The sequence below is a fragment of the Alosa pseudoharengus genome, unplaced genomic scaffold, assembly GCF_046254945.1.
Source record: "Alosa pseudoharengus isolate Yale_2024_CS ecotype anadromous, Long Island Sound unplaced genomic scaffold, YU_APseudo_1.1 YU_APseudo_1.1_scf_11, whole genome shotgun sequence".
NCBI lineage: Eukaryota > Metazoa > Chordata > Actinopteri > Clupeiformes > Clupeidae > Alosa > Alosa pseudoharengus.
In genome coordinates, this window is record NW_027468576.1 from 11,994,060 (window position 1) to 12,005,997 (window position 11,938).

Consider the following 11,938-nt stretch of genomic DNA (forward strand, 5'->3'; position numbering starts at 1 on the left):
AACTTGGTGGGCATGTAACCCCACATGGATAGCATGGAACCGTCGTTTTGCGTTTTGATCTGTAGCCCCCCCGCTGCACTGGACCTCCCGAAAGGAGGGTAGGGCAGACACAGTTTTCTGTGAATATCTTGAGAACCGTAGGGCCTAAGATGACCAATTTTTTCCGTATGTTTGCCTCCAGGGGTCATGTTAACCCATTCCATGTGCACACATGTGCATAAACAGATACACACGCACACACATACATTTACTGTAATCATACGTATGACACATACTCACACAGTAGACATATGTACGCATGCATGCATATGCACAAACACACATATGCAGACAAACACACAAGCACGCACACACACAGACACACACACACACACACACACACACACACATAAACATAAACGTGTGCACGCACACATGCACACAATTCAAGAATTTCTCAGAATTATGAACAGGCAAGATGGGGGTGGGGTTGTATAAAATGAATTTTACATGTGAAATCTATGAACTAATCATGTTTTGGTACTTGTTGTCTAGCAGATACCAGTGAGAATTGAGTGTGGATAATGCAATTTAGTGAGACAGTTAGAATCATATAGGCCTTTCAGCGTGATTTATTTTTGTGGAAAAAATGTGCTGGACTGGGCGGCGGTCATATTGTGTACCGCTCTGCGGTACATCTAGTTAGTTTTATTACAAGTGTTTATATTGAGTGTTTTTAAACTGACATGACATCATGAGTGTGTTGTTATATTTTATGAATAATTATTGTTTGTGTATTTCTATCTAAATGTGAATAACAACAAAGATTGATTAAGATCATAAAGAAACAAAACGATAACACACTAGGACACAACTAGCCTACATTACACAGTGTCAGTCAAACAATATAATAGAGTTAGTTTTTACAGATACTTTCCATTTACAAGAATAATAGTGGTTCAAATGTGAAAATGTATAAAAAAATGTGTGTGTGGAAGCACCATAATTAAAATCACAACTTTTTTTCGCGTGAGTTAAAAATTCTCAAAGTGACAGTCATGCTCTGTCATCCTGCACAGGGTGTACTTCCACTGCCGATCCCTGAAACAAACCAGAAAGAAGGTTACTGTCTCCATGGCTACGGTCAATGCCATTGTTTAACATCTGCAAACAAAGAGGCACTGTATGTCAGGAATCTGCAGCAAGAAGACAGAAATCATTACTATCAGCCAACCTGAGCACTCCACTGAAAGTAGTGCTGGCCCCTCGGATAAAGTAGCCATAGCTTGGGATGACAAAGTCAGATTCTTCTTGATAGTAGTTAGGATTCTCCTGGGTCTTCCTACAGAGGAATACAATATACAGTCTTTATTACAGGCTGACAGGTGGAGGGACACATGATGTTATTAGAATGACCTTGAATGACCTGACCCAGACCTACCAGCAGGAGTAGGGGCACCGGCGGCTGTATCGGCAGCAATAGAATTGCCACTCGCGGTCCAGAACCGCGCTAAAGTATTGGCTCTGCACACCGGCCACCAGCCCGTTATTGGTGCACATGGAAGTCCTGGGAAGCACAAGAGAAGGAAGTTAGCACATGTTGCAGGTCAAATGGGTTTGACGCAAATGGTTTTCTTGTAGCTTACCTGGCATGGCAATCTGCCATAACACCAAAGTTATTGGTGGGATGCACTGAGAGCACAAAAGGCTATGTAGAAATGTATATATGACCTTTAATTTGGAATAAGGCACAAGAAGGAATCAGTAGATGTCAAAGAAAGAATAACACTTGTTATTGAATCACACTGTTGAAAATGTACATTTACATTACATTTATCCATTTAGCAGACACTTTTATCCAAATGTCAATTATATTACAAGGGGCAAAGTCCCCGGAGCAACTTACTTAAGGGCACAATGGTGTAAGCCGGGAATTGAACCCACAACTTTTCAGGCTACTGCTCCTTAACCTACACTACCATCGCCCAAATGAAAATGTAAGCTTATAACATAAATATGTAATGAAAATCGAACAAAATGTCTATAGTGGCAAATGTTTTCCAGATGAATCTTTGTTTTTTTGTTTTTTTTGCAATTGGCAATAGTCCTGTATGCATTTAAGGATCAGGTGAAAATATATGTAAACCATGCCAATGATGGCTACTGCTGTATAAAACAGTTTACATTTTTTAGACAGGCAGCTAAATGTCATCAGCTTTGCTGACATGAGTGAAGACCCCTTTCAGAGATATAATTTTGCAAAAACATTTCCACACCCCCTCTGGAAGCATAGTGGTTGTGGCACGTAATGGATGTATTCTTGTGTAATTTAAGCACATAATGGATGTATTCTCATTTTTCTGTCAAATTATATATAGAGCCAGTGCTTGTCATCCCCCTGTTCACACACTTTAATTTGTTTGTAGGTCGGTTTGGCCTTAGTCTAACTTGAATTGTATGCCTTGAAGACCATGAATCCCACTGTAATGTCTAGCTGGTTTTCACATCTGTCTCAGTGAAGATGAGACATACCCGTGGGTCCTCATAAGCACAGCAGGTAACAGGAATGCGAGAAGAAGAACCGATCTGACACGTCGACAGTTGGAGAACAACCCCATTGGGAGCCACTGAAGTCCACATAATGTCTCTGGCACTGTCACCATGACGAAAATGATCTGTATCCTAATTCACAATTATTCCACACTCCAAAATGATTAATATTTTGTGGAATCAACAAATAATGTAATTTTCATATCAGAGAGGAACTTAGGGTGACCTTTCAGTGTGTACACATCTGAAAGCTCCTGTCAGTTATTCCCCTGTAATTAGTGAAGAATTAATCACATACAAGCCTAGTGCAGAGGTGGAAACTTGGGCCTTGATGCAAGGCCGTGATCTTTCTGATTTCTTGATGCAAGGCCGTGATCTTTCTGATTCGTTCAGAGATTTAAGCTCTGGAGATTTTGATCCATCACAGCCAGAGTTAGCAAAGCTCAATCAGAGAAAATCTGAAATAGCAGCAGCCAAAGAAAACAGTGTTTAAAGGACTACTGTGTGTGTGTGTGCGTGTGTGTGTGTGTGTGTGTGTGCGCCTGTGTGTGTGTGTGTGTGTGTGTGCGCCTGTGTGTGCGTGTGTGTGTGTGTGTGTGTGTGTGTGTGTTCGCCTGTGTGTGTGCGCCTGTGTGTGTGTGTGTGTGTGTGTGTGTGTGTGTGGAGTCACAGGTGGTGTTGAGTTACCCGAAGCACCAGTGTTGTCCTCGGGTTTTGTGTAAGCATGGGTTTGTTTACAGAACAACCTGTATATGGCCCATACTGGCTGTTGTCATCACAACAGAGCCACGGAGCGACATCAGCCACATGTTGCCCCTGCACTGTCATGGCAACACAGGCACCCTGGGCAACGGAGCCCAGCCAATTGGAATGAGGCAAGGCCTCTCCCGGCGGAGTGACATTTTCTTTGCCTGAGTGCAAATCAAAGTGACTGCATTGATAGAGTGAGAGGGGGAACCCTTAAGAGTATCAGCCATTGATCAACAGGGTGGGGTGTGGAAGGGTTCAACCCAGAGCATTCACACTTTAAGTGGAGGTAAACAAGTCACTTTGTGTGGAGGTAAACAAGTCACTTTGTGCGGAGGTAAACAAGTCACTTTGTGTGGAGGTAAACAAGTCACTTTGTGCGGAGGTAAACAAGTCACTTTGTGTGGAGGTAAACAAGTCACTTTGTGCGGAGGTAAACAAGTCCACCATCGTACAGGGACGTCAGGAAGTAGCCATGTGTGTTCACATGCAATGAAGTGTGAACAAATGAAACATATGGGGTTGTGTGTGAAGCAATCAATGACAATGATGTGACTTGTTTACACACACTTCAGAAGAGAACCAAAACAAACATCTCTTAAGTTAGTGTACAAAGATGCACTCTTATCTTTTGTGGTTTAAAAAACAGAAGACTCAAGTCTGTGTTTGAACAACACACATTCATACATTGGTAAACTGACATCTGGAACAAGACTGGTTAACTCCTCTCCTATTCAAACAGGAGGCATACAGCCATATCAACCAAGCAATCTTGGGTGGGGTGGGGGTTATCTGGGCTGGGCAGACGTGCACAAAGGAAACCCTCTATGGAGGGCGGGTGGAGGGGCAGATTTTCCACTGCATGATGGGCAGTGTTGGTGTATCCAATTAACCTGGTGCCCAGCCCTTTCTGCGTGCCACTTTAACAAACACAGGCTCTGAGGATCACCAGTTCATTAGAGACATTACACCTACGTCTTCTAATAAATATTGATTCTGATACCTACAGTTCACAGTATTCTAACTGTTTATCCACTCTCTCTCAGATGTCAATCATCAGTGAAACGTAACCAAGCACTCTCTCTCTCTCTCATTTCCTCCCCATCTCTCTCTCTTTCTCCCTCCCTCTCTCTCTCTGGCTATCCCTGTCTGTTGTCCAGTAAGAGGAATAAGCCGCAGGGGAGGGAGAGGACGGCACGTGAATGAGAAGGGGCTGACCGTGACACTGACTGACATGAAGTTTACTCCTCAGTTCTCTGCTTCACCAGCTTAGCTTTGTTTTCCATCACTTCCTGACAGCTTTGATCCGGGAACATGGAAAAGATTGATAAATGTTTCGAGAGTTACGATGTGAATTCATAAACAGAGGGGGAGAGAGAGAGAGAGAGAGAGAGAGAGAGAGAGAGTTGGTCACGTTTCACTGGAGACTGACGGTCATGTAAGGACAAACCACATCAGGGTTCCCCAGGGCAAGAGGTGCTTTCACCATAATACCCAGCCAAACACGAGTGCACCTCCAAATAAAAAGGATACGGCACTGACATTTATGGGCCTGTAGCGCAGACCAAACATGGAAAGTTTTGTGGAAACGTTGAGAGACCGCCAGTATACGGGATAAAGGCCCCACCAGAACATGGACCAAGAACAAAGCGGAGGGAGCCAGACTGAAGCTGGCAAATGCCTCGGATACTCCAGCAACTCTTTGAGTTCTGTTTCTGTGGCACAAATAATTTGGGTCGTTCCAGTTAGCAGAGCCACATAGGCTTCAGCGGTCGTGTTTTTTTCGAGGAGGAAGTTCATGCCTGGGCCCCTTGCCCTGGTAATTTTGGTGCCCTATTTGGGCTTTCATTGGGAGTATACATTTAGCCAGGCCGCAAGACATGTTACAGCCTACATGAGATTGCATAACTTGTAACAAACTTATACGAACGGACAAACCGCTGGTTAACAGCTAGTAACTCTATTTAAAGAGTGAATTTACTGAGCTCTTCGTCTCTACATTGTGCTACACTATGCAAGGTTTCTGTAGCGTAGTAGTCAAACACAAACTACTAAGCTTCGAGAGACTATAACTACACATTTAATCACAATCCCATCCAGTCACTCTGCCTCCTCAGGTGGGTTTTGTAAATATCGCTTTTGTGAGGGACGCTTTTCTGTGGCGCCTCTTGGTCTTTGAGATGCAGTAAAGTGCCGTGACTCCCCGCAGTTTACAAGTCGAATAAACCCATAAGACCAGCCTGGGAAGCGGATTGGGAGGCGTTTTTTGTGCTGAATAATACAGCTTATGTGGTCCCATGCTGCTGTTCTGCAGCAGGAGTGAACAAGCCTCTGATTAGAGGGGCCTGTTTCTTAGTTTGCTTTAACCCCTTAGGAAGCCTGTGAGGGCTGCTGTCCCCTGAGAGTGCATGCATTGGCCAAGGGAATCAGTGTGATGTCTAATAATGAGACTGAGAGGAAATGGTGCTTTGTCGTGTCTGTTTGACAATCCTGTGTGTTTTGGTTTTCTTTTGTTTCTTTGCTATATTTTTCTCTCTGGATATTTTAGGGAGACACATTTTTTGTTTCTTTCTGGGAGCCAGATTGAGGCTTTTGCTTGTTTATTTTTTTCAGATGTTGTTTTCTAAAACAAGTTAATAAAACTCAGTTACATGTAGTCTGAATAAGATCATACTGCATAGACTGGAACTCATTGTAAGAAGGGTTGACATCAGGCCCTGGGATCACATGCCGCACAGTCTGCAATCCAAAATCAGCCAGCACGCGTTCACTTGTAGGTGTTTCCATGCGTAGGCAGGCATGCCATTCATACGCAGTGAGGAGCAGGCAGCTGTCATGATGTGCGCTGCAATCCGACTCCCAGAGTACCCTTGAGCACATTCATCATCCCCATTAGAAACGTTGCTCTCTGTTTACCAACTGTTTCCCTACTCCACACAACCATATGACTGACTCATCATGTTAAAGATATGTTGAATGAAGACATATTGAATGAAGACATACCGGTATGTTTATTTTGCAGGTGACTTGATAAGGATCTACTTGATGAATGAACATGACAAATACAAATGATTTGAGGCAAAGTCTATGCCTGTTGCTACACCTGTTTAATTTTTCCTGTAGCATTGTAGTACGCTACACCTGTTTAATTGTTCCTGTAACACTACAGTAAGCTTCCTGTGGCGATGTAGTACACCAGTTCAGAGTTCCTGCAGCGATGAAGTATGCTACACCTGTTTACTGTTTAATTGATCCTATAGCCGTGTAGTACACCTTGATGTAGGATGCTACACCTGTTTACTGTTTAATTGATTAACTGGGGCAGTCGTGGCCTACTGGTTAGGGCTTCGGGCTTGTAACCGGAGGGTTGCCAGTTCGATCCCCGACCCTGATAAATGCAGAGACCAAATTTCCCTCATGGAATCAAAAAAGTATATATACATATACTGTTCCTATAGTCGTGTAGTACACCTTGATGTAGTATGCTACACCTGTTTACTGTTTAATTGATCCTATAGCCGTGTAGTACACCTTGTTTGCGGATTGCAGGACAGTACTGGTGGTGGCTCAGGAGGGGGAAGAGTTGTTCTGTAATCAGAACCCGTCAAATGCCCTTGAGCAAGACACTGAACCCCAAACTGCTCCTGATGTGCTGGTTGGTGCCTTGCATGGTATCCTCCACCATCAGTGTGTGTGTGTGTGAATGTATGTGTGTGTGAATGGGTTAATGTGAGGCATTACTCTGTAAAGCGCCTTGAGGGCTCGAAGGAGTAGAAAAATGCTATATAAATGCATCCATTTACCATTTACTACTACATTTACTACATATGGTCACTGAGCAGTAGCCCACCTGGTCATTGTTCCTGGGTCAAACCAGCAATGCACCTGGTCATTGTTCATGCAACAAGACCAAAGTCAGCTGAAGCAAGGCGACCTAGGGGCGTGTGTTGTATGACAATAATGACCTTTACGTGGTTTGCGTACATGTGTGTCATTGGTCAAAACAAGCCTGTGGTAAGCCCATGATAACCAGAACACATGCAGAACACATTGACCTCAGGAAGCATGTAGAGCTTGTTTTAATGGCCATGAAGTATGCAGATGTTGTGTATACATAGACCTGTATTGATACATTAACACATGCAGCTCTGGCCTATCTTTGTTAGTTGAGAAAAATAGCATTCACTTACCCAGGAGAGATCATGCTAATGGACTGTCTGGGTAAACACGGGGAGATCTGTTCTCCGACGTCTTTCTTAAAGGCACCCTTAAAGGAACCGTATGTAAGAACTGTATTTCAATTAATCATAAAATGGCCCTGATAAGTCACTAGACATTAAGAAATCATGTTTATTTCAAATACTTATATCACTGACAACAGTAGTCCGGCCAGGATATTGTCATTTAAAAAGTGAATTTGCAGCCCTCAACTGATGTTGTGTTTTGTCATGTCATGTTGTGTTTTGGCCTGATGCGCCACCCTCTACCTATCTACTAATCACGAAGTCAGTAGTGTTTCGGCATCCGGGTTGGCAACCTCGAGTCAGGGGGGAGGGGGAGGAGGGGATACACCGCTCTACAGTAATTTGAAAGTGATTGCAGTACCAGTTTTGGCCACCATCTTACATATGGTTCCTTTAAGAGTTTTCTTTTACCATATCATAACATTTTCAAAATCATTTTGATGGCACATAACCTCATAACATGACGATTACCAACCAACCTCATAACATGACATAACCTCCATAGGGGATTACCAACCTAGCAACTTTTTGTGTTCGGGTAGGAACACTGCACCCCCACCCCCCCCCTTTCCGAAATCGAAATGGAAAAGAGCTGTTATATGCTACAGGAATTCTGAAATCTCTTTCTCTTTGTTTATTATTGCGCTTCTAAACTGTAGGGGGACCCCGAGAGGAAATCATCTTTAGTGCTGCTTTAACCCCTCTAATGCATATGGCTGTGAATTGCCATGCCTGCACTTTTCCAGAAACATAAGATGGAAATGTTGGAAATGCATCTTGAGATATTCAACTTTTATATTGAGGTGTGACATAGTTGTTGCACTGCATTAACACTATTTGCTTTTACAGAAATTATAATATTGTTCAATGTCTTTAAGAATGCATTCAATAATAGCAAAACAAAAACACACACAACCCCCCCCCCCCCCCCGGCACAGTCACTGTCATTCTTGTTCAAAAGCATTTTGCACAATTTAATTGCATTCACGTAACACTAATGCTATAATTAAGGGCTTCTGACATTTTTACCAGCATATAAAGATGAAATAACATGTTAGCTTGAGAACAGCCTGACCACAGGTGGGTTGTGTCCAGGCCTTCTGCGCCACACAGCCGGTGCGCAGCCTCATTCTAATGGTCATTTGGAGAGTAACAAGCAGCAGCTGCACTTTGCCACGATGTTCTTGCATTGAGAGGGAGGATGTGCGGTCATCGCTCTGCAGCCAGAGTGTGGAACTGGACAGTAAATTGGACGCAAATGCAACAGGCACAAACACATCTGCCTCGCATCCCTGCCTGTTTCTATTTATCAACTATATTAAGCTGTCCACGATAAATAAATGACTCAGACTCTAATGCTGAACAGCTGCTGGTCCTTGCCCTATTTGCTTTCAGAATGACACCAATCAGACGTCCATTTCTCATAATGACAAGAAGTGAGAAGTCGCCACTTGGACCATTCTCTATTCCATTGTGTATGTAAATCTATATGCAAAGGCTGGCAACAAGCGCATGCCAGGTATGCAAAGCATGCAAACACAAAAACATTCCTTATTGTTCCCCTCCATTGTTGGCGCAATCATACTGAAATGACTCCTGTCTGTCTGGGTCTTCCGAGCACTCCAGTGTCTCCACAAAGATTGCAGTGTGACTACAGTAGATCTTGGATGATGGGAAGCCACCTCCCGCATCAGCCTCTCCAAGACAGTTTAACCATAGCTATCTTTTTTTCTGGCTTGTGACTGACATTGTCTATTGTCTTTTGCATATTGCATATTGTCTATTGTCTCATTCATATTTGGAATCAAACTGACTCTCTGGCAAACTGTTGTGGATCTTTTTACATTGAGATGTTTTAGAGTACAGTACATTTATCACAATATCTTCATTTATACTGTCTAAAGTCACTTTTGAATAGATAAAAACCATAAACCATAAAATGTATATAAAACCCGAGATATGGATGCTGAAAATAACTTTGGAGTTATCTAGATTTAAAGACCCATTTGTAAGTGGTTAACTTCAGTGAAAAAAACATGCATTTCCTTTGAATTTCCAGAGAAAGCTGAAATGAGACTGAGATCTGGATTCTAAGTGGAGGGTGATTACACAGTTGTGCAGACAACCTGGCGTTGATTCTTTTACTGAATATACTCATCTGCTATATTGCCTTAAATGGCCATAAAGCTGCACACATGAATATGGAAGAAACTGATATTTTAATCAGGTTACAGTGGGGTTTTGTAGATTAAACCAAATTTAAGTCTGACACACTGACGAAGGCCATAAGGCCAAAACTTTTGTTCATTTACTCCTGTTGCTAATAAAATAAATCATAAATCATAAAAAAATTTATAAATTTTTTGGAGTGCGACCAATCTTTGGTTTTCTGTAAGTTTCCTGGATCACGCACCCACAAGAAAACGAACGGGAGATCGCGGTGTTTGCAAAAAGGTTAACTAAGCCTGTTAAAACAAATGCACATATCCATCAATGATATGAGACACTCGACCATGTTTGTTAGCTCTGAAAATTCTGTGAAAATAGTGTCACATACTTTCTTGGTTAATTTTCTGTGAGACCAGATGACTTGGGAATATCTGCAATCTCACAGTCCGAAATGGCACCAGCCAGATGCTCAGGGACAAGATTATGCCACTGCTGGGCATCTTATGGACAGTTTACAGCTCACTCTAGCCAGCCATCACATCTTTCAGCACACACTCATTAAAAAGGGACTCTTTCTATCTCTCTCTCTCTCTCTCTCTCTCACACACACACACACACACACACACACACACACACACACACACATATACACAGAGGATGAGGGCACCTACCATTCCAACCCGGCGCGGTTGATGTCGTCCCACCAGCACTCGGTGGGCTCACCGAGGCCATAGGGAGTGCGTTGGCACTCGAAGCTCCACACCCGGTCCATGCCTTCCTTCTCGCTGAAGTAGCTGCGGATGGCCACCAGTGCCTCGCCGTGTGGGCACTGGAAGTTGAAGCCCTGCCGGAACTGGTTGACCCATGGCTCGTCGTAGATGTAGTTGGGCTGGTCGTGAGGGTACTGGTCGTAAGGGTAGGACTGGACATAGACCAGGGCAGTCAGCACCAGCAGCTGTAAGGGCAGTGAGCGAGGCAGGAGAGCGGGATGCATCCTGGAGCAGGGCTGCCTAGTGTGTGTGTGAGAGTGTGTGTGTGTGTGTGTGTGCATGAGAGTCGGCGTCTGGCTGGGGGACTAACGCGCGATGCGGCACAGCCGAGGATGGAAGTTTTCAGATGTTCTCTATCACAGTCCAAAGACGAGTGTAATTTTAGGAGCTTTAAAGACACGTACAGTTAGGAAACCGAGTTTTTATTGCTTTCTGGAGGACCTGCCCGCCCGCCAGCCCTCCCACTTCCCGGATAGAAAAGTAGACTTGCCTGGCACATTCCCCATAAACTGGGGGGATGAAGCTCCTGACAGGTTTACCAGGGATTACAAATGAATAAAAGGCTATTACCAAGAGGAATATTTATATAATGAATATTTACATCTAGAAAGGCTTTGCTTGCCTTTCGGTTTTGGTACTTCACAATGTTTGTTTAGACTAAAAGACAACAAAGGCACCAAAGCAAGCCATCTGTGCTGTTGCCATCAGTGTGTGTGTGTGAGAGAAAACCTGGAGGACGGAGGCCAATCACTGCTCAGGGAGAATGCTATCATCAGTCTCTCTGACAATAAAAAAAAAAATCACTGATTATTCTGGCTTTCCACACAAATGAGTCATATGTGAATATATCCTGCTGCAGCGTAGCCTTCTCTTTTGTAGAACAATGTTGTTCATCAGTGTTACATCCAAGCTGCAAAGGACATCTTAAATGGAGTCTGTGTCAGCTTGTGTCATCTTTTTGAGGGATTCGCCATTTACTGGCTGGCTCACAAAACAAGTCACTGAACAGAGACAGATTCCATTAGGATGAAATTACGTAGCAACACAGGCCTTTTATAGCTCAACAAACCCAAGAGCACATGTGAATAACAAAATGTAACAACGATAACTCAACTCCTAATTAGTTTCAGTGTCTGAGGCGTGAAACAAATGAATAGAGAACATTCCCATTATGAGAGCTCAAATTTTACTCCTGATTTTATTCTCTCTCTCTTTTTTATCTTTCTCTCTCCCTTTCTCTCTCTCTCTCTCTCTCTCTCTCTCTCGCTTTCTCTCTCTCTCCCTCAAACAAACAAATTAAATCACTCCAGGTTCCTCCCAGGAAATGTTTCAGTGCAGAACAAACATTCAGTATCGGAAAGGGCTTGGCAGGCCTTGACAGCCTGATGACCTCTCACCCCACAGCCACACCAACACACTGTAGAGGGCAGCAGTGCAGGGCAGTTCAAATGAGAGAGAGCGAGAGAGAGAGAGAGAGAG

The 11,938-nt window shown here is 43.4% G+C and overlaps 1 protein-coding gene across 1 annotated transcript; it reads right to left on the reverse strand.

Annotated features, from left to right (window-relative positions):
- Window positions 1–487: 487 nt before the first annotated feature.
- Window positions 488–10,907, reverse strand: dpt (dermatopontin). The gene is made up of 4 exons (XM_076276430.1): window positions 10,361–10,907; window positions 1,421–1,546; window positions 1,214–1,321; window positions 488–1,080 (listed from the first exon to the last, which is right to left on the reverse strand). The coding sequence occupies exons 1-4, from the start codon at window positions 10,738–10,740 to the stop codon at window positions 1,014–1,016; spliced, it is 681 nt and encodes a 226-aa protein (XP_076132545.1). The 5' UTR covers window positions 10,741–10,907; the 3' UTR covers window positions 488–1,013.
- Between the last annotated feature and the right edge of the window lie 1,031 nt (window positions 10,908–11,938).